The sequence below is a fragment of the Pediculus humanus genome, genomic scaffold, assembly GCF_000006295.1.
Source record: "Pediculus humanus corporis 1103172107382 genomic scaffold, whole genome shotgun sequence".
NCBI lineage: Eukaryota > Metazoa > Arthropoda > Insecta > Psocodea > Pediculidae > Pediculus > Pediculus humanus.
This window is the reverse complement of record NW_002987009.1, coordinates 359900-381921: the sequence shown is the minus strand read 5'-3', so window position 1 is coordinate 381921 and position 22022 is coordinate 359900. Positions and strand designations below refer to the sequence as shown.

Genomic DNA, 22022 nt, shown 5'->3' with positions numbered 1-22022 from the left:
TCGATTTTAATTTTCTTTTCGACGTCATATTATTATTACCCCCGCAATCGAACCACTTATTGCAATTTTCTCCAAAAATCCTTTTCAAACATGGACAAGCTATCGAAAATATTTCTGGAAAAAATATAAAATACGTTAATTAAATTAATCTCTGGAGAAAAAAAAAGTGAGAGAGAAAAAATAAATTATTTTAATGCGGAAAGAAATAAGGAAAAACTTCCGACCCGTATATTTAAGTTATTGACACGTTATTTCTAAACGGAAACGGTATTACCAACTTTTGAAAAAAAAAAAATTCTTTTTAAATCACGCGGATATCGCTCTTCATTTTAATTATTATTATTATTATTATTATTATTATTAAGAATAAAAGAAAAAAAATTATTTAAAGTGTGAATAACCAGATAAAAAAATTTTCTATTTTACTGGAAAAACATTCTAGAAAATTCCAGAAATACCGAAAAAAAAATTTTAACGCGTTTGAAAAAAGGTTTTTAATTTTCTTATTGACTATTATTATTATTATTATTAGAATTAGTATATTTTGCATAATAAAAATAATTTCGAAATTTGAAATTTTTTTGGCGATATAATTTAACCGTCATTTTTTTTTTAATAAATAAGATAAATTAATTAATAATCGTAACTTTTCGATCGCACCCTCGTCTATAGGTTTTTACTGTACGATTATTGCTCTAGTGAAAATAAATAAATAAAAACACTTTTGTTTGTTTTCCAGTTTCAAAATTATATCCAGGAACCGGAAATAAAACAAAATTTGCGGCGGTTAAAAAAAAAAAAAAATTTATTCCTATGAAAATTATTCGTAAAATAAGAATTTTCTTGGTAGGAAGGCTAATTATTTCATAAACCTTTTTTTTTAAACCTTTTCGCCGTTATTACCACCATTATCGGCACCGCCATCACCACCACCGCCGCCATATTTCTTTCTAATTTTACAACCTCAAAAAATTCGATAGTTTTTCCATTATTATTTTACATCCTTCGTTAAATTTACAAAAAAAAAAACTCTTTTTCGTAATTATTTTCCATTATTTTCTTTTTCACGTATTTCTAAATTTCGAATTCTGACCATCTTTTCCCCCTTCTTCCCATTTTTCCCTTTTTTCTTCTTCCTCTTTCTCCCCTAAATCCCGTTTCCGTTTTTGAATTTTCGATTTCAGTTCAGTTTTTTTTTTGAAAATTTAATCGTGCGGACGACCATAAAAAATCTTTAATCTTGTTTAATTCTTCAAATTTTTTATTCTTTTTCTTCTCTTTTCCTCCCTTTAGCCACTTCCTCACAGCTCCTTCCCTATTTCCCACTCTCTACCCCTACTCATACTTCATTCGATTTGTAATTTTCTTTTGTACTCTTTCTCTCTCTCTCTTTCTTCCATTTTTATATTTAAAAAAAGAAATTTACCGTCAAACTTGAATTGATTTTAATCGATATTATTATCATTATTATTAAAAAATACTATAATATAGCTATAGCAATAGTATAAAATATAGTTATAGTTATAGTTATAGCAAGTTTTTTATGGTTTGAAAAAAACAAAAAAGAAAAAAATTACAAAAATTTACGTTAATCTTCTTCGTTTAATTGATTATGGTATTTACACGTTTCCGGTTTACTTTATTTATAGCTTTATTTATAGACTATAAATACATAGTTTTATAATTTGCTATAATTACTTAATGTTCATGTTATGGAAATGTAATAAAAAAAATAAAGAAAGATAATTTTTTATTTTTTTCATGACCACTCCTTCCAAAAGTTTTTCCCTGAAAAAAAAAAAAAAAACAAAAAGTGAGGATGGAAAAGAGGGAGGGGCGTGCGGGGATGTAAAAAAGCAGAAGAAGTGTAAAAATCGAAGAAGGATAAAGTGGGGAAGGATAGCAACAGTAACAACAATAATCAAAAAAAAGAAAATTTTTTTTTTCTTTCATTTCCGTTTTTTATTTCCAGAAAAAAGTCATCCTCTGATGAATTTTTTCTTTTTTTTTTTCCAAAGAAATTTTTCTTTCCAAACGAAAATTCTCCAGTAGTAAGGAACAGATAGATAGATAGATAGATTTTTATACAAAATCAAAAAAGATTCCAGTTCGTTTTTCCATCTTTGGTTTTTTTCCTTTTATTATATTTTTCCAGGAGCAAAAAAAAATGAGAAACCTAGGAAAAAAAAATTTTTTTTTTTGTTTAAGTAACTTTTAGAAAATCTATTTATAGTAAATGGCTTTGACAGGTTTAAACACGTAAAAAAATTTTTCCTCCCTTTCCCCCCCCCCGAAAAAAAAAAAGAATAGGAAAAACGAAAGGGAAAAATTCACGTCAGCAAACATGGAAAGGAAAACAAACAGGTAGGCTTACATCAGACATTTTTTCATTCCTGTCTAAAGCTTATAAAATTCATCTCCATTAATGATTTTGTTAAAAAATTTTCCCCCATCTCCCCTTTCCCCTTTTTTTTGTTTATCCTGTTTACCTGCGTTTTATTCCTTTCTCTCTCTCTCTTTTTCCTTTGTCATCATCATCATCATCGTGTTTTTTAACTCGTAAACATCGTAATTTTATTTTCCTTTCATTTCGTAACTGTTTTCTCGTACCCAAAACGTCATAAATTTAAATTTTTTTTTTTTTTCGTCGTTGAGACGTCATCAAAATGGCGAACTGATTATGATTTATGTTTTATGTTTTTAAAAAAAAAAAAAAAAAAATGAGAGTCTAGGGAAAAAATTATATACGGGTCGTCTAAAAATCACAACAGAATTCATTTTAAATGGAAAAAAAAGACGAGATGATGATAATAATAATAATAGTATCGAGGACAGATACGAACGGGAAAAAAAATGTCGGGGAGGGAAGAGGAGGGGGAAAGGGAGGAGGATAACAAAAAAAAAAGAAGCAGAAGAAAGTTGTAAAATTTTATGACATTGTCGAGATTTTTCAAAAAGGTTTTTCCTTCCACGACGTTTTTTTCTCTTCTTACTACCCCTCCCCTCTTTTATCCTACCCCTCCCCACACTTCTCGCTCCCGTCCCCCTTTTTTTTGCGTTATCCCCGTCATCGTAAACCTTTTTCTTCTCCATCGCGGTTATTTATTTACCGCTTCCTGTAATTATAGTTTTACAACAAAGTAATAAAAAATGACAAATCTAAAACCGCCATTTTTTCTTTTTAAATCATTATTATTATTATTATTATTATTATTATTATTATTATTATTATTTTGGAAAATTTTTTTTAAATAAACTCGTTTTTTTTTTTTCGTAAAAGAAATTTTAAAAAAATCACGTGACGTAAATCCTATGGAAAGGAGAAAGAGAAAGAGAGAGAGAGAAATTTAATCAAAGGGTAAAAGTAGTCATTTATGTTGTAGCAGAAGCTAAAAAATGGTAGTTATACGAAACTGACGACTACTACCACGACCACTACTTATACTCCTGCCACGACTAACCTAAATATTTTAAATTTTTAATAGATTTTCAAATCTTTTACTACTACTACTACTACTACCACTACCAGTCAAACGAGAAATACAAAAAAAAACCAACAAACACAAAACTAGTTTTTATATTTAAAAAAAAAAAGTCGTTAGTTCATTAATTAGTAACTCGCTGATAATAATAATAATGATGATAATAATAATAATATTTGAAAAATTGGTAATGACAATTAACGGTTTAACTCCCCATCGTTTTTTCCATGACATTCATCATCATTTTTTTTCGGACAAAAAAATCATTGAAAAATTTACTATAATCATTGCGGAAGAAAAAGCAGACGATAATTGTACTTAATAATAAACAAAACGATGCGTTTAAATATTTATGACGTCATAATTTTCCATCTGTTTTTTCTGGATCGAACATTGATGTTGATAATACTTTATTTTTTTATTATCAGAACTCTGCTTATCAATCATTTCTTTTAGAATAATATATAAATGAATGAATTCCCCCCCCCACCAAAACTTTTTAGTTTTCTTTTACTCCCCCCTTCACACTCCCCTCCTCACCGCAAATTTTGTTTAAAAAAAAAATTTTCTAGAATTTTCTCCCGTCAATTTTAAACAATGATGAAAATTTTACATTTTCCTCACTCAAAAAAAAGTAGTTATTTAAATAAATATTTCGAGAGTCATCGATCAATCAAACGATATATCAATCGATTTTCATATTTTTTTAAAACAAAAAAAAAAATAATAATAACTACAATAAATATAATAATAATAATGTGGGGGGAGAGAGAGAAGAGAAGTAAAATTATATTATTATTATTTTTTTTTAAAATGAAAACAATAAATGCTCGGAGAAGCGAAAAGAGAATGAGAGAGAGAGGGGGGGGAGAGAGAGTGGGAGAGGGCATTTAGATTTTTGACGTCACGTTATACGGGGGGTGGGGAAAAAAAAATAATATTCTTTTTTTTTTTTTTTTTTTGAATTTTTATCATTCGTAGACAGCGATTGAGGAGGGTGCAATGAGGGGAATGGGGCAAGGGGCGGCAGGAGTGAGGGAAAAAGGTGGAAACGTTCGATATACGAAATTGTAAATTTTTTTTTTTTTTATCGTGTCTGTCTCCATTTCCGTCGTCGTCAGCATCGTCGTTGTCGTCGTCGTCGTCGTAATTTTTATTTCGTATTAAAAACGTATAAATATAATTCGCGCGTAATCAATTTTTTTTTTTTTATCTAGGCCACGATGATAGTTAGATAAACGAAACAATTTGTTGTTTCGAACAAATAAATTAAAATAATAATAATAATAATTTGGAAAAAATTATTATTCTAACGACACGACGCGAGATATGGTATGAAAAAAAAAAAGAAAAACACTCACCTTTAAATTCTTTTCTGAAATTATCGTTAAGCCATCCGTACAGGAAAGGATTCGAACAAGCAGAAGACATACCCATCATGTGACAAACGGCAAAAACAACGATTGTTGTGTGAAAATCTTCACCGAAAGGATTCGCAGCATCATATACGACGTTACATAAATTCAACGGCAACCAGGAAATGCAATAGACTAAGGCAATCGCAATAAATAACGAATTCGTTTTTCTTCTTCTATCTTCACGTGATTTTCTCCTATTCATGACGTTTTCCTTTTTCAAAACGGTCGTCGACACGTACCTATATTGTAATTTTTTACATATCCGCGAATAAGCAACGGACACAATAACGATAGGTACGACGTATTGTATTATCAAAACAAATATGGAATACAAAGCTCGTCCGTGAGGTATGGTCCAATCTTCCAAACAATAAGCCAAACCGTCTAAACCGATTTGTGTGAAATTAACGTCTTGTAGTATGTCCAACTTTCTGCAAAAGTACATGGGACTCGCGAGTACTCCGCTTAATAGCCAAATACCACCGAGTGCAATCAAAGCACCCAAATGATGTAGGGAATCTCTCATTGGATACACGATCACTTGATACCTATCGAGTGCTATAGCCGTTATCGAAAACGTGGATACGAATATGCTTATGGCTTCGAACGTTCCTATCATTTTACATATGAAACCGTTGTGACCCAGAGGCCAGTACCTCGTTAGTATTTCCATGAGTGTCAACGGCATCGTTATCAAACACAATAATAAATCGCTTATCGCTAAATTTAATATAAATAAATTACGAACGGTTCTCATTGCCGGTTTTGTTATTATTACGTAAACAACCAAAAAATTACCGAAGGTACCCACGAGTATGAGGAATGTGTAGGCTACTATAAGCGAATAAAAAGCCAAACCGTCAACTTTTCTGTTAAGTTGATAGAGTTTCAATATGTTTGGATTTATGTTTTTCGATTCTTCTAATAATCTCGTAGTGTTGAATCCTTGAAACGCGACGTTATGTTGTATCGATTCGTCGTCCATGTTGTTTAGTTTTTTGACTTTTTTTCATTCCATAATCCAATTAACTGGAAAACAAAAACAAAAAAAACATAAATGTTTACGTAAAATTATCGTTTATAAAAAAATTTAAAAAAAAAAAAAAACGGAGACGGAAACGAGGAAAAAATAAAAATTTATGAAGAAGTCAAAAAAAAAAAGGTCAAGTGCACAAAAAGTTTTTTCAGTTAAAAAAAAAGGATGAGGAGGAGGGAAAAGTGGGGGGAGAGGTGGAGAAAATGCAATCAAATCAAAATCCTTTTACATTTTCCTTTTATTATTATTATTATTTATTTTTTTTTCCCCCGAGTCCTTTTTTTTTCCTTTTTTCTTTCATTCATTCCCTTTCTTCAACTTGGTTAATTTATAATTTTATCCTCTTTGGTTCTCTCTCTCTCTTTCCCATTTTTTCTTCTCACTTTCCGTTATATTTTTCACAAACTACAAAACAACATCCTCCTCCTTCTCTTCTTTTCCCCTCCTCCTCCTCCTCGCTTTTTTAATTTAAAAAAAAAAAAAAAGGAAATTCTTAATTAGTTACTCAGTTTCGCATTAAAAATTTAAATAAAAAAAAGTAAAAAAATAAAATAATAATAATGATTTTAAAAAAAATATATATATAAACCATTTTTCCTTTTTTTCTCGGAAAAAGGAAAATTTTATTGTTTTAAAGGAAAAAAAAGGAAAAAAAATAAATTATTTAAGTGAACTTTTTTTTAAAATAAAGTAAGTAACCTTTTTAAACTTTTTACAAAAAAAAAAAAAGGAAAAAGGAAAATTTATCGGAAAAACACATTCATACCCCCTCGAGTCGATTTATTTAAAAAAAAAAAGGAAAAAAGAAAAAGGAAAAACTAAAAAGGAAAATTTTTTTTTGACAGAAACAAATGAAATTATTTTAAATAATTCCCATCATCATCATCATTATTGTAATCGTTATCGACTCGCCATTTTTTTTTTCCTTTTATAAATTTCCTTTTTTTCCAATGGAATTTTAATAACGATTCCTTTTAGAAAATTGTTTTTCTTTTTTTTTTTTATTTAATAAAACATTTTATATTTAGATTTTTTTAATTTAAAAAAAAAAAAGGCATAAAATGTAACTTAAAATTTTTTTCGAAATAAACCGGAAATGAATATCGAAAACTTTTTCTTTCTATCTGTTTCCTTTTCCTCTTAATTATATTTATATACTTGATTAAAAAATATATATTTTCACATTAATAATTGATTTACAAAATTTTATGTGGATATATATGTATGTAAATGAGTAATAATAATTAACGAAAATATATTAATTTTATTACTCTATGAAAACGATATTAATTAATAATCTTTTTTAAACCGCGAATTATCCCTTCCCCTTCCCTTCCCCCTTTCCTTTTGTTTTATTTTAATGTTTTCGTAGAAATTTCTTTTGTTTTTTTAATTTTTTTTTCGTAATTTTACGTTAATTAATTTTTTAATTTGAATTAACAGAAAAAAAAAAATTCGAATACCACGTAACGAATTTTGACATTTTTTTTTTTTTGTATTTTTCGTGCGTGTACATGAACGTATTTATCATATTTTGGTTTTTTTTGATGAAATAAAGATTTTATTGTTAATAAAATTAATAAATTTTACGTAATCCGCAAATATAAACCCCCGCAAAAAAAGTTTTCATCCGTTCGCGACCGTTATTTTTAAAAACATTCTAAATTCGAATGGAAAAACGTTTCGAATGAAATACTACCATTAGCGCCTCTACCGGTGATTTTTATAAATTAATAATTTTTCATTTAAAAATTTAAATTTTTTTTTTTGATTTATTTTTTATTTGCTTGTTTGCTTTTATTTTATTAAAATAAAACATAAATAATAATTCCCCCCTCTCTCTCTCTCTCTATCCCCCTCCGTCCCTCTCTCCCATTCGTTTCAATCTTCTTATTTTAATAATTACGATAATAATTATAACGTTTTTTTTTAACTGATGCTTCAATGACGTCATAACAAAAAAAACAAAACGATATTTTTCTGAACGTACTCGTTTAATTATTCTATGATGTTTTTGTTTTTTTCAATCCTTTGTAATTTATTCGTTTTTGAAATTACTAAGTTGCAATTAAAAAGAAAAATTATTATTATTATTATTTTGTTATTTTTTAAACGGATGAATTATTAAAATTAATTTTTTTTTTCTTCTTTTTCTTACACGTGATTTATTATATTCTTTTATTATAATTACACGACGCGAAAAAAATTAAAAAATTAAAATAATTTAAAAGGAATTAAAATAATAATAATAATAATAATAATAATAACAATTATAAAAACATTAAAACGAGAGGCGGAAACGGAAAAAACAACTACGTGGCCGAAGGGATGAAAAAATTATTCGTGAGAGAAAGATTTTCCGTTTGTTTGTTTGAAATCTAAATCCACGTTAATTTCGATATGTTATCCGAAAGTAAAATTTCTAATTGATTTTTTTTCTTTTTTTCTGGCGTGAAAGTAAATTCAAAATGGCGGACATTTTTGGATTCCGTTTCAAAATTTTTTTTTTAAGTCTCGTCGTTAAAACAAACAATTTATTAAAATCTTTACATGAGTTTAAAAAAAAAGAGAGAGAAAAAAATAAATAGTTGCTTTTTTTTAAAAAAAATTTATTTTCTACTGCCACGACGTTATTTATTTTCGTCCGATTGATTTGTGTTTTTACTTTTTCAATTCGTTCGATTAATAATTATAATAATAATAATTTTCAAATTGAAATTTTACGTAAACCTTCCTTTTATTTTTACTTTATTTATTTATTTACACCTGCTTTTTATCATTTATTAATGTTATTAATAATATGACGTCATCAAAAAAATAAACAAACTTGAAATAGAAAAATAAATAAATATATAAAATAAATCGTCGAAACTTTTTTTTCTCTTTTTTTTTTATTTTCAATTTAAAAAAAAAAAATTCACTCGCCATTCGAAAAGATTCTTTTCCGCGCGCCCCCCTTTTACTCCCAACCTTTTTTTTGGGGAAGGGGAAAAAGGTTAAAGTCAAAGAAAAAGGTTTTCCGTATATTATTTTATGCTTTTCTACTAAAAAAAATTTTTTTTTTTTAAACTATTTTAATTAAAAAAAAAAAAACTTTTCGTTCAAATGGTTTTCATTTCCTGCCGTCGTCGTCGGAAAAATCGTAAATAATTTTCTTTTATTTAATTATTATTATTATTATTATTATTATCATCATCATCATTTACTAACATTCCAGAATGTATAAAATATTCTAGAATATTTTTAATTGTTAAAACAAAAAATGATGACGTGAATCGAAAAATCAAAGACAAAAAAAAGATTCTCAATTTAATTACCCGGAAAAGAAAAATTTAATAATAATAACAGTAATGATGATGATGATGATGATGATGATGATGATGATGATGATGATAAAAGAAAAGAGGGCGGGAAAAAAAAACAAGGAAACAGGAAATGGTATGGAAGAAAATCCTTTTGTGTTTGTTTTTGTAAAATTTTAATTATAAACAACAAAAAAATTATTACGTAAAAGCGTGCGTGTGTGTGCACGTGCGCGTGTGCGTGTACACGCACGCACTCACGCACACAATGATAATTTAAATGTTCCTTTGAATGAAAAATCTTTGAACCGTCGGTTTGGAAAAAGGAAAAATTTTACGGTTCATTATTTAATTTTTTGTGTTTTCTTTGAAGAAACAAAAAAAAACAAAAGAAAAACAAAAAAAGAAGAAGAAAAATTTCACCGACGCCATTTTTTTTTTACTTTCGATCGTTTTTCCCGAATTTTCTAGAAGTTTCCCGTAAAAAAAAAGAAAAAATTATATGCAATGTTATGTCATGTGCATGCAAATATAATCATGGTTTTTATTTTATTTTCGTGTGAGTGAGTGTGTGTTCAGTTATTTAATTTATCTTGTCTATGTTTTTCTTTTTATTTTTTTTCTGACGTGTCAATAGTCGATTTTTTTTATGTAAACGATTATTATTTAATTTATTGTTTGGTTTGTTTAGTTTTTTTTAGTTTGTTTATATATTTTAAGTTTTTTTTTAATTCGGGTTTTTTTTTTCAACCGATGTTGATTTTTTAACAATTTCCGGTAGCCTTTTTTGTTTTTTTTAATTAATTTAATTTTTTTTGTGTTTTGATTCCTTTACGTTTTTTTTTTTTTTAAATAATAATTAATACCATTCAAATGTAATTTTTTTTTTATAATTTTACGTCGTGTCAATAGACATTTTTTTTCATCCTCAAAATCAATAAAATTATTAATAATACTGAAAAATAAAGTATATTCCAGTTATTAAATGAAAAAAATAAAAAAATATATCTATTTAAATGTAACGTTTCGATTACGCGTAAATAATCTATTGACACTACAAAAAAAATTTCTACTAAGTCATTCAATATGTATAAATTTAAAAAGAAAAAAAAATCACTTCACTTTAATTTTTTTTTTTCTTTTTCACCGGAGAAAAAAAAAATTATGAAGATAAGAAATAATAATAATAATAAATCATTTCACGTGGAAATAAAAAATTATATAAAATAAAGTGAAAAAAAAATATTTACGATTAATAAAATAAATAAAAAAATAATAATAATTTTTTTTTCTACACCCACGATGAACAAATTTTTTTTAACATGTTAATTTTTTTTTTATTTTTATTATTATTTCTCACTTTTATTTTACAACTAAAAATTTATTATTATTATCATTATTATCATAATAAATATATATATTATAAATTCAAATTTTATTTTTTTTTTGTCTACTTCCACGTAACTCACACTTATTGCACGGTAAAAAAAAAACCGAAACAAAAAATTTTTTTTTTTTTCATTTTTTTTTAAATGGCGAAACACCCGATTAATAACATAATTTCAAGAAAAAAGGAAAAAAAAGTATCGATTGATCGATATCTCGAACGATGATAAATATATCGATAATAAAACTCGAAAATTATGACGAAAATGTATGAAAAAAAAAAATTTTTTTTAGAATAAAATCGTCCAACCCATTGAAAAAAGGAAAATTGAAATAAGATTATTTGATTTTAAAAAGTTTTTTTCGATTTTTTATAGTTTTAGCAAATTTTATAGTTATAGAAAATATAGCACGAGAAAGTCTATATTATAGTTTAATATTTAAAAAAAAAATTTTGTAAAATCGTTCGGGAGGTGGGTGGGGGTCGTTTAATTTAAGTTTAAAAATTACCATATTTTTTGTTAAAAAATTAATTTATAGCGCTATATTTTTTAAATTTTTTAAAACTATTTAAAACTATATATTTATTTTAAAAAAATTTAAAAAAAAACGTGGCACAAACCTTAAATTAAATTAAATTAAAAAAAAGAAAATTTTTTTTCTTTTTTTCCGACATTTTCTTTTTTTTTTTTTTACATAAAAATTTACGTCGAACGCGATAAAACCGAACGGGAGATTTTTTTTTTACAAAAAATACTTTTCCGTTTAAAAAGTCGAACGCGAACTAGAATGAAATAAAAGTCGAGGACGATTTGCGAACCACGCACCCCCTCCCCAAGCCCCCCCTAAAGCATGATCCCCCTTCTTACCCGTTATTCGTAATATTTTGCGTCGTCGCTGTTTCGCTCCGTACAAAAAAAAATTTTCTTCTTCTTCTTCATCATCTTCTTATCATTTTTCCTTCTGCTTTATCATACTTTTCTTATTTCCCTTTAAACAAGAAAATCTTTGACTGGGGTCAGTGTGGGAGGGAGGAAGGGAGGGAAAGAGGGAGAAAGGCAGAAGGGGAGGTACCTGAAATTTTTTTTTACTTACTTTCTTTCTTTTTCCCTCCCTCCCTCACTCCATGTCTTGGTTTTAATTGAATTCTTATCTCTCTCACGATTTGTTTACCATTCAATTTGTCTAAATGCACTTCCATTATTATTATTATTATTATTATTATTATTATTATTATTATTATTATTACGAAAGTAGAGATTTATTTTTTTTTTAATAAAGTGTCATTAGACTTATGGAAATTCTTTAGTTCATTAGAAACAAAATTAAATTTTTTCTCATTTCCCATTCCAGCATTCGCTTTTTTTTTTTTTTTTAAATGGCGAAATTCCCGTCGTGAAAATTAATTTGCTACGATTAATTTTTTCTTTTTTGCTATGTTACGACAGGAGTGATTGAAAAAAAAAAAAAGTTAATTAATAATTTTTATGAAAAAAGGTAAAAAATTTTGTTTTGTTTTTCCTTTTTTTAACGGAAACAAAAACAGCAAAAATGAAAATTTTGCTGGCGATAAATCGTCGCGTTACAAAAAAAAAAAATTTTTTTTTTTTTCAAAGGAAAACATTAAATCTTATCTATTTACTAACGTTTACCATTTCCGGCTAATCCTATATTCATTCTCCATTTTTATAAAAATTAATAATAATAATAATAATAATAATAATAAATAAATGAAAAAAAATCTTAAAAATCTTTTGACACTTTTTTTTCCGTTTGATTAATGTACGCACGAACGTTTTTATTAATGAAATTTTTTTCGCTTAAAAATATATTTTTTTTTCCTTTTAATTTATTTATTAATTAATATATATATATATATATATATATATATATATATATATATATATATATATATATATATTAAAAAATTATTAACTGACGCTCTTAATTAATGAGCAAATAAAAAATTAATTATTAAAAAAAATTCTTTTGCTCCCGTTCAATGATTGTTTACGTAACGTTCACGTCGAATAACTGTTTAACTTTGCTACGTTAGCGTCACTTGTTGACAATTTATATAAAATAAATGAATTAGTTGTAAAAATATCCGAGAGAGCGCGTTGATTTTGTCGTGTCAATAGAACTCGTTATATTTATAAACATTTTGCAATATTTAAAAAAAAAAATAATAATAATATTTACTTTAATAAAAGTATTAAAATTAGAAAAATGTATCGCAAAAAAAAAATAAATAAATAAATCGGACAGGTGAAAAAAATTTTCATTTTTACCGGTCAGGGAAGGGGGGGGGAAGAAAAAGAAATTTTTTTTGATTTAATTCCAATTTAAAAAAAAAAGAAAATTCGAAAAGTAGGAAACAAACCGTAAAACGAAAACAAAAACAAAAAACATGCCAAAACAAAATAATTAATTAACGTGGAAGAAAAGAAAAAAAAAAGAAATTTATTCGCGATTTTTCGCGGAAGTTTAAATTTTAAAAGGAAAAGATAGGTCGGGAGGATAGGGGGGGATAAAAGGACCTTAAACATTATCAATGCCAGAATGCAATCGTAGTATTAATAATAATAATAATAATAATAATAATAATGAAATAAAAACACGCCATTGTCATTTCGAATGAAATAAACTTTTTATTTTTACTGTCCGCCATTTTTTTTTTTGTTTTTGTTTTGCAAATTTGATTTTATTTTTAGCTTACGATAATAAAGAAAGAAAGAAAGAAAAGAAAAAGAAAAACGAAAACTTCCGGATGAACTTTTTTCCTTTGTTTCGCTTTTGCCAAAAAAAAAAAAAAAAAGAAAATTTAATGGTCAATAATAATCATAAAATCGGTCAAAATTTTGGCAAAAAAAAAAAAAATTATTTTGCGGTTTTCAGGGGGGGGTTTGGGGGGGAAGTATTTATTGCGTATCGTAATAATTACCGATAGTTACCGGCATGAAAAAAAAAAATGTCCGCAGTACCACAGATTCGAAGAATGAATTTTGAAAGAAGACGACATACACGAACTGAGTCAATGTTTTCGTCAATGATTTTCCCATTGGACATCAACCGTTGTCCTCACCCCAGACTCCACTTCTTCTTCTGTTGTTGTAGCTCCTGGTCCTGTTGGTGATGCTGCTGCTGCTCCCGCTCTTCCTCTCCGTCGAAAAAAAAAAAAGGAAAATTTATTTTTTGTTTTCTTGGCATAAAAATCAAATTTTATTTTTAGTTATTAAGTAAAAGTCAGCTGGTCAACTTCTTCTTCTTCTTCTACTACGTTTTTTTGTTTTCTTTGTTGATTATTTTTATTATTATCATTATTATTTTCGCAGTGTTCGTTTATTAACAAAAAAAAAAAAAACAAAAATTTCCGTCGTGTCATTTGTGTTTTTAAAATTTTATTAAATCCGAAAAAATTAACAAACAAATGTTTAATATTGTTTATTAATCAAACCATTGTTTGTCTTACAATCAACAAACAACAGAAAAAAAACGCGCGCGCGTTTGCATATCGTCCGAGTGAAAAAAGGGTAAGTTGTTCGTTTCCGGTAAAATATCGTTTTTTTTAAAAAAAAAAAAAATCGATAAAACAGGTTTCTGAAAACGTGCGACAACCTGTCGTTCGCGTTAGAAAATATTTTTCTAACAGAAAATAAAAAATGCCACCGCAATGTCTGTCGAATTCTCTACAAAGAGAATTAGCAGATTCAATAATAAGACTTCGTCCACTTGACGAATTAAGAATACTTTTAGCATGCGGTGCTAAACCCAACGATCCGGTCACCCAAGGATTAAGGCCCCTACATTATGCCATATGGCACAGGTACACGGAAGCTGCACGTCTTTTGATAGTCAGAGGTTGCGATATTAACGCAAGAGACGAATGCGGATATTCCGCATTGCATCTCGCATCCGAACACGGTTACGTGGAACTAGTCGAAATATTATTAAAACACGGGGCACAAGTCAATTATAGAGAAGACACGGGTGAGTAGATTAAGATTATTAAGTATATCGATATATCGATCGATATTAATTTTTTCATCCCCATCAAGGTGAACAATTTCCGAGAACGATGTTGTGCGACGAACCTCTTCGTCTCGCGATACGTCACCGCCATTATGAAATTGCAAAATTACTTTTGGAACACGGCGCTAATCCAAACACGAGATATTTTTTCGGTTCTGAAATTAATCTTCTTTCCGTACTCGACGTTGAATTTCTAAGACTTTTATTAACTTTTGGAGCGGATCCTAACATACGTGACAGAGGAGGTTTAACACCTTTAATGAAAGCAGCAAGGTTGCCACAGGTACGAACAACACCAACAACACCAACCGCCACTATATCTGTTTCTCTTTACATACAAATCCAATTAATCTTTTTTTTTTTAGGGTATGGACAGCGTTTTGCTATTGTTAAGTTACGGTGCTGATGTGAACGCAATGACAGACGTTCGACACGATTATCGTACCGTTCTCCATTATGCCGTTTTGAGTGGAAATTTGGAAATCGTTTACCTGCTGATAAAACAAGGAGCGACGGTTAATTACGATTCTGATTATCAAAAACCTACTCCCCTGGATTTGTCAATATTAAAAGGAGATCCGGAATTGGTTAAATTATTACTCAACGCCGGTAAATAATTTTACCACCCCCTCTTCTCTTTCGGTATTTCCGGTTAATAGTAAAATTCATAAATTTTTTAAGGTGCGAACGTCAATTCGAGTTCTCCAATAATAGGAACACCTTTACACGTTGCTTGCGCCGATAATATTCCAAACAGGTAAAAAAAAAATTCGAACCAATTGAGAAAACAAACAAACAAACAATCGTTTAATGATAAATTGTTTTTGTTGTTTGTTTTTCAAAAGAATGGACATACTATCGATACTACTCTCCAGAGGTGCGGATCCAAACAAGGTAATAGAAAGCGATGGAATAACGTTAAGGCCCGTTTTAGCAGAATACATAGCGTCCAATGCGGAATTATCGTCACAAGTGGTACACATGCTTTTAAAATTTGGCGCCAAAGTGAGAAGGGATTATTTATAATTAATTTAATATTGTTCGTAAGTTAAACGTGTGCGAAACGTAATTTTTTATAAATCTATAATCGATTTCAGGTCGTTATGAAAACTCAATACAGGGACCCACACGGAATATTAAATTCATTACAAAATTTGGATTCTTATCCGAAATTGTTGAGAACATTGCTGGAAGCTGCGGAAGGATTCGATTTGTGTATGATAAGAAGATCATCTTATTTAACTCAAAATCAAAAATTAATTTTATTAGATTTAGCAACGAAACCTCTTTCTCTCCTTCATCAGTGTCGCCTGTTTTTCAGAAGACATTTTGGTTCGAAATTAATTAAAGTCGTCCATGAATTTATAATACCCGTAACGCTTCATAAATATTTACTTTACGAGGATTAAAAAATTCTTTTTTTGAGGGGGAGGGCGGTGTAATCCGGTAGGGGGCGTTGAAACCACAAAAGGGGGAGGGGGAGGGGCGATTGTTAACCACGACCAAAAAATTTATTTTATTTTTTTTTTATACTGATAATTTTGTATTTTGTTAAAAATAAAAATTTTTTTTTTAATACTTTCACACGATGATTAACTTTCTTACCTTTTCTCCTCTCTCTCTCTTTTCCCTTTACTGACTCCCTCTTTTTGTCTCTCTCTTCTTTTCTTCCTTACTCTCCTCCTCTCTCTTAATGTCTTCTTATTTCTCTCTTTCTCTCCTTTTCTTTTCTTTTTCATTTTTCTTCTCCGTCTCTATGTGTTCTTATTTCTCTCTCTCTCTCTCTCTCTCTCTCTTTCTCTCTCCTTTCTTGCTATTTCTTTTTTTCTCTACATCTTTCTCACTCATTCCAACTTCTTCCCCATTTGAAAAACAAATTTTTGGTCTTTTTCTCTCATTTTTCCTCTCCACCCCTCTCCTTTCCCCCAGACAAACATTTACTCACTCACCTCATTGCAAATTTGTACTAAAAAATAAATTCTTCTTAATCTACAAAAAAAAAAATTATTAATTAACATCACGATACATAAAAAATAAATAAATAAAAAATCAATCAATAAATAGATAAAAAATTGATAAATTTTTTTTTTTTTCTCATTACTATATTTAAAGCAATTTTTTTTTTAAAATATGTATATATATTTATAAACTAAATAATTAAAATTTTTTTTCGACCAAAACTAATTTTTATATATATATAAATAATAAAAAAAAAGCAACCACAACAAACAGAAATTAAAAAATAAATAAATAATAATAATAATAATAATTTCATTTACATTTTCCCGCCTTTTTTATATTAATTTAATTTATTACTTTTCCTATATTAAAAACAATTATTATCACCGATAAGGATGTTTGTTTGTTTGTTTGTTCGGTTTTTTTCTCCATATCATCAATAATATTATTTATTTATTTATACTTAATATAAATTAAGTAAATTATTTTAATAATAATAATAATAAATAAATAAATAAATAAAATTCATTAAAATTAAAATAAAAAATAAAAATTTATCATTTAATAAATAGAGTAATAGTAGTAGTAGCGGAAGAAAATATCAACACAAATAATAATAATAATAATAATAATAATGACGATGATGATAATAATAATAATGATAATAATACAATTTATTTATTTATTTTTTTTGTCGTTTTCACTTTTCCTGTTTTTTTATTTATTTATTTAATCTAAATACAAAAAAAAAATTATTAATTAATTACCTAATTTATTTATTTATTTAAAATAAATAAAAATCGAATCGTTTTTAAATTTTTTAATCAATAATAATAATAACAATTATTATTATTATTATGTTAATTGATATATATTTTTTCCTTAATTAATAATAATAATTATCACTCTTATTATTATTTATTTATTTATTTATTTTTTTACAACAAAATCTCATATTAAATAATTATCATGTTATGTTTAATTATAATAATAATAATAAATTATTTATTTATTTATTTAAAGACAGCTTAGTAATAGTAGTAATAGTAATAATAATAGTATATTGTAAACCGTAATAAATAATTTATAATAATAATAATAATAATAATGATAATAACAACAATTTATTTTATTTATTTATTTATTAATAATAATAATAATAATATTAAAAAAATTGGCACGTTGGGATTTTTTTTAAATATGTAGTATTTTAATCGTATCATCCAGGTGCTTCCTTTTTTTTTAAAAATTAATTAATTAATTAATAACTTATTAATATACTTTTTTATGTATAAATAAGTAATAATAATAATAATAGATGCAAGAGTAAACTTGATTCGTTTTCCCTCCCTCCCTTCCTTCCTTCTTTTTACCCCCTTTTCTTATATTTAGTACGAAGAAATTATCGATTTATTAATCGATTCGATATTATTATTATTATTAATTTATTTAAAATCGGTTTACATATAAAATAATTTATGTAAAAATGACAGAGAGTGACGAAGAACATTCGAGAACCTGAGAAATAGGCGGGCGCGCGTAAAAAAAAAAATAATAATAATAATTTTTGTGCGAAAAATACGCATTGAGGAACGTACATAATTATTTATTTATGTATTATTTTAGGTTAATGCTACGTCATCATCTTGCGTGTTAATACATTATTATTATTATTATTATTAATATTATTAAAGTATAAAAAAATGTCGATAGAAAAAATTTCATTGAATAATGATAATAAATAAATAATAATAATAATATTAATAAAAATTGATTTATTTAATAAATTTACGTTATCATTATTATTATTATCGTTACTACTATTGTTATTATTATTATTATTAGTGGAGTTTATATTAAATTTATATTTATACTGAATGAATAGTATGTAAATTAAATGGGCGTAAGGAAAATAAGGTCACAGAATGTCGGTCTCGTAAATTTTCGTCGTTGAAGTTGTAGAAGATGAAGAAGAAGGAGTAGAAAGAGGAAGAAGAAGAGGAGGAGGAGGATTCGATGATGAAGATGATGATGTTGTGGTATGTGGTTGTGTTGCTGTCGACATAAACGGAGCCAAAGGAACTACTTGATTTTGAGGTGCTAAATGAGTTAATGATCCGGACATGGGAGCGGCAGCTGATAAACTTTGTCCCAAACCCATTTTTGATAAGAGGTTACTTTCGGATCCCGTTTTTTTGAGCATTAAATCTTGCGTTGGTATCGCGAAAGCTGTCGCACCTCTTTGAAGTTGTTGCAGTCTTGCATATTGTTCTTGTAGAGCTTTTTGCTTTCTTAAAAGTTCTTGGTGTCTCTGTGAAAAAATTGTTAGTTTTTATGAAAGGGGGCGGAAAAGTTGGCGGCCGTGAAGGGCCGTCATTACGGGATGGTGGTGGTGGTGGTGCTATTGCTTACCTGTTCTAAAAGTTCTTTACGAGATTCTTTATTTTTAATCCCTTCTTGAGAGCTCACGCTTTCGCAACTTGACGTGTTTGGAGTCGATGACGACACGGATTGTCCCTCTGATGATGTTTGAGCTGACGTGTCGTTATCCTCGTTCGATTGTTGTTGTACTTCTCCGCTTTTATATTCCCGTAGAGAACTTCTCCCGGGAGCGTTTCTTCTCAACGTTCCTGTATTTATACCCATTTGAGGTTGTGACGGTGGCGTGGCTCTAGGTGGTAAACTCGGAGATGTCGGTGATGCCAACGGTGATCTCGAACTCGTTCTCGGTGGCGGCGGAGGAGGAACTCTACGATTGACTAATTGCGATAATAATTCGACGTTCCTTTCGGGTACCGGTGGTTTCGGACCCGTGGCTGGTTTTTGTATGTCTCTTAATTGTGTAGGCGGCGAACTGTCGTCGCTGCTGCTCGGATAAGAATGAAGACGTCTCAATGATGATGTTGCCAGTGGGAGTGATGTCGAGAGAGATGAATTATTCGAATCTATGCTTCCTTTTCTACGACCGATTTCTGACATTGACGGAGGTCTGTTTGATGTGGGAGATTGCGGAAGACCGGGAGGGCGTGCAAATGTTTGTAGTTCGTCTAACAAAGCGTCGAGTGCGTTCTCCGGACGTTGGTTAATTGGGGGGTCGTCTCTACCGGCGGACGCCAGGACACTGCTCGGTGATACGCTGGTAATTGGCTATAAAAAAAAATTCCCATAAAATTCATATTAATAAAATCTAATAAAAAACAATTTCATCGATGATAATGATAATAATAATAATAATAAAAATAATAATAAACATTAACATTTACGTATACGAAATTTGCTTAAGCGTTTTATTTAAGAAGAAGCCTCACGTTAAAGGGCAAGAATGACTCCAGTCAGTCTTTTTTTTTAGGCCTACAATCTTCTCCAGTAATTAATTAATTGATTAATTATTATTATTATTAATTTAAATTTGTTAATAATAACGTTAATCGTAACTTTTTTTTTTTTTTATTTCGGTTTCTTTTCCGGTTTCGTTCCATCCGTGTAATTAAAACGGATTATTTGAGGAACGAGTCGGTCGGGTTATTACCAGTTTAACGACGACATATAACCTCCCTTTTTTCCGTTCTTCCCCCCTTCTGCTACCCGCTATTACCGCCATTTGTTAAGTATTCGTAATTAATAAGAAAATGAAAATGTCAATTTTTTTTTTTTTTAAGTGCTAAAAAAAACTACATGCCGCATAGCAAAAGCAAAAGGTAAAAAAAAAAAAAAGAAAAAGAAAAAGCTTTACTACATTATTAGTACTACCTACATGATTGATTGATTGATTGATTGATTGATTGTTTTCTTACTTACGGTTTTTTTCATTCACTATGGTACATATAAAGAAATTAATAAGGATTTCAATTACTTGTGGCTGCTTCTGAGAATATTATTCTCACGTTTCTTCGTGAATATCATTTTAGGTATGGAAGGTCGCTTCACCTGAAAAACAGGCATTTCTTTACGTTTGCGATTGATCGATTGATCGATCGATCGATCGATCGAACCATCAATCCATTGTTTTCAATTTTTTTTTTTGTTTTGTTTTTGTTTTTCTCCTCCTTTTTCTTCCTCCATTTATTTTTCTTCTCTTTTTATTCTTCTTTTTCCTTTTTTTTTCTCACGTTTGAAGACGTGTAGTACAAAACGCGGGAAATTTAATAATGATAATAATAATAAACATGCGCTTTGCAAAAGCTGCATAACAACAGCCAAACAAAAAAAAAAAATGAAAATATAAATATTGCATTTGCTTAATTGTAAGAAAACGAATTTTAAATTAGTTTTTATACATATTCAACAAATCATTTTAAATTAATTTTTTTTTTCGTAAGGAAAATTTAAAAAGACGTATAATATATTTTGGAATTCAATTAAAACAAAATGCTTTTTATAAAAAAAAAATTTTGGGAAAAATGCACACTTACAACAAACTTTTGGAAATTTAAAAAGACGGATAATATATTTTGGAATTCAATTAAAACGGAATGCTTTTTATAAAAAAAAAAAAAAATTTTGGGAAAAATGCACACTTACAACAAATTTTTGAAAATTTAAAAAGACGGATAATATATTTTAGAATTCAATTAAAACGGAATGCTTTTTATAAAAAAACAAAAAATTTTGGGAAAAATGTACATTTACAACAAATTTTTGAAAATTTAAAAAGACGGATAATATATTTTAGAATTCAATAAAAACGGAATGCTTTTTATAAAAAAAAAAAAAAAATTTGGGAAAAATGTGCACTTACGGTAGAGTGACGCCACGTGAAAATTTTCATATGTCAGTAATACGATTATGAAAACAACACGTGATTTATTAGCACCCATAAGCGAAACAGGGGGAAAAAAAACTAATTTAAAATTTTCAATGAGTATTACGTCATCGTCATCATTACAATAAGCCAAACGCATTTTATTAAATAAAAAATATTAATTAATATAAATTCAATTGTCAACAAAATCGAAAATAATAATATTAATAAACGGATTAAAAACGGGGGGAAAAACAAAAAAAGAAAAAAAAAATGAAAAACTTAAAACGTGACATTTAAATTATAAAATTCATAAAAAAACGCTAAAAAATGTGCCAAATTAATAAATAAATAAATAGAATTCAACAATCATAAATAAATAAATAAATAAATAAATAAATAAAAGATTCAATATCTTGTGACGTCATCATACAGGAAATCCATTTAAAAAAAAAAAAAAAAAAGAAAGCGTGCGATGTGCAAAATCCACGCAACGATCGCAATAATTTTCAACGAATCATCAATTTTCCCTATCCCCCCCTCCCTCCCTCCTTTTCACCCCCTGAAAAATAAGATTGCAGGCCTAAAATTTTTTTAAACGACTAACAATAATAATAATAATAATAATTTTATTTTTCTCCGGTATTTTGTTCGTAAGGTAAAAAA

At 27.8% G+C, this 22022-nt stretch overlaps 3 protein-coding genes across 3 annotated transcripts; 1 reads left to right on the top strand and 2 right to left on the bottom strand.

Moving 5' to 3' along the window:
- Positions 1-4751: 4751 nt before the first annotated feature.
- On the bottom strand, positions 4752-5885 carry Phum_PHUM025830 (class A rhodopsin-like G-protein coupled receptor GPRnpy1, putative; the record flags this gene model as incomplete). Its single annotated transcript, XM_002422931.1, has 2 exons — positions 4752-5094; positions 5134-5885. The coding sequence occupies 2 exons, from the start codon at positions 5883-5885 to the stop codon at positions 4752-4754; spliced, it is 1095 nt and encodes a 364-aa protein (XP_002422976.1).
- Positions 5886-14286: 8401 nt separating this feature from the next.
- On the top strand, positions 14287-16065 carry Phum_PHUM025820 (uncharacterized protein; the record flags this gene model as incomplete). Its single annotated transcript, XM_002422930.1, has 6 exons — positions 14287-14614; positions 14683-14939; positions 15022-15265; positions 15338-15413; positions 15502-15661; positions 15754-16065. 6 exons carry the CDS (start codon positions 14287-14289, stop codon positions 16063-16065), a joined length of 1377 nt encoding a protein of 458 aa, XP_002422975.1.
- Positions 16066-18533: 2468 nt separating this feature from the next.
- Phum_PHUM025810 (uncharacterized protein) lies at positions 18534-20557 on the bottom strand (the record flags this gene model as incomplete). Its single annotated transcript, XM_002422929.1, has 3 exons — positions 18534-18926; positions 19028-19751; positions 20469-20557. The coding sequence occupies 3 exons, from the start codon at positions 20555-20557 to the stop codon at positions 18534-18536; spliced, it is 1206 nt and encodes a 401-aa protein (XP_002422974.1).
- Between the last annotated feature and the right edge of the window lie 1465 nt (positions 20558-22022).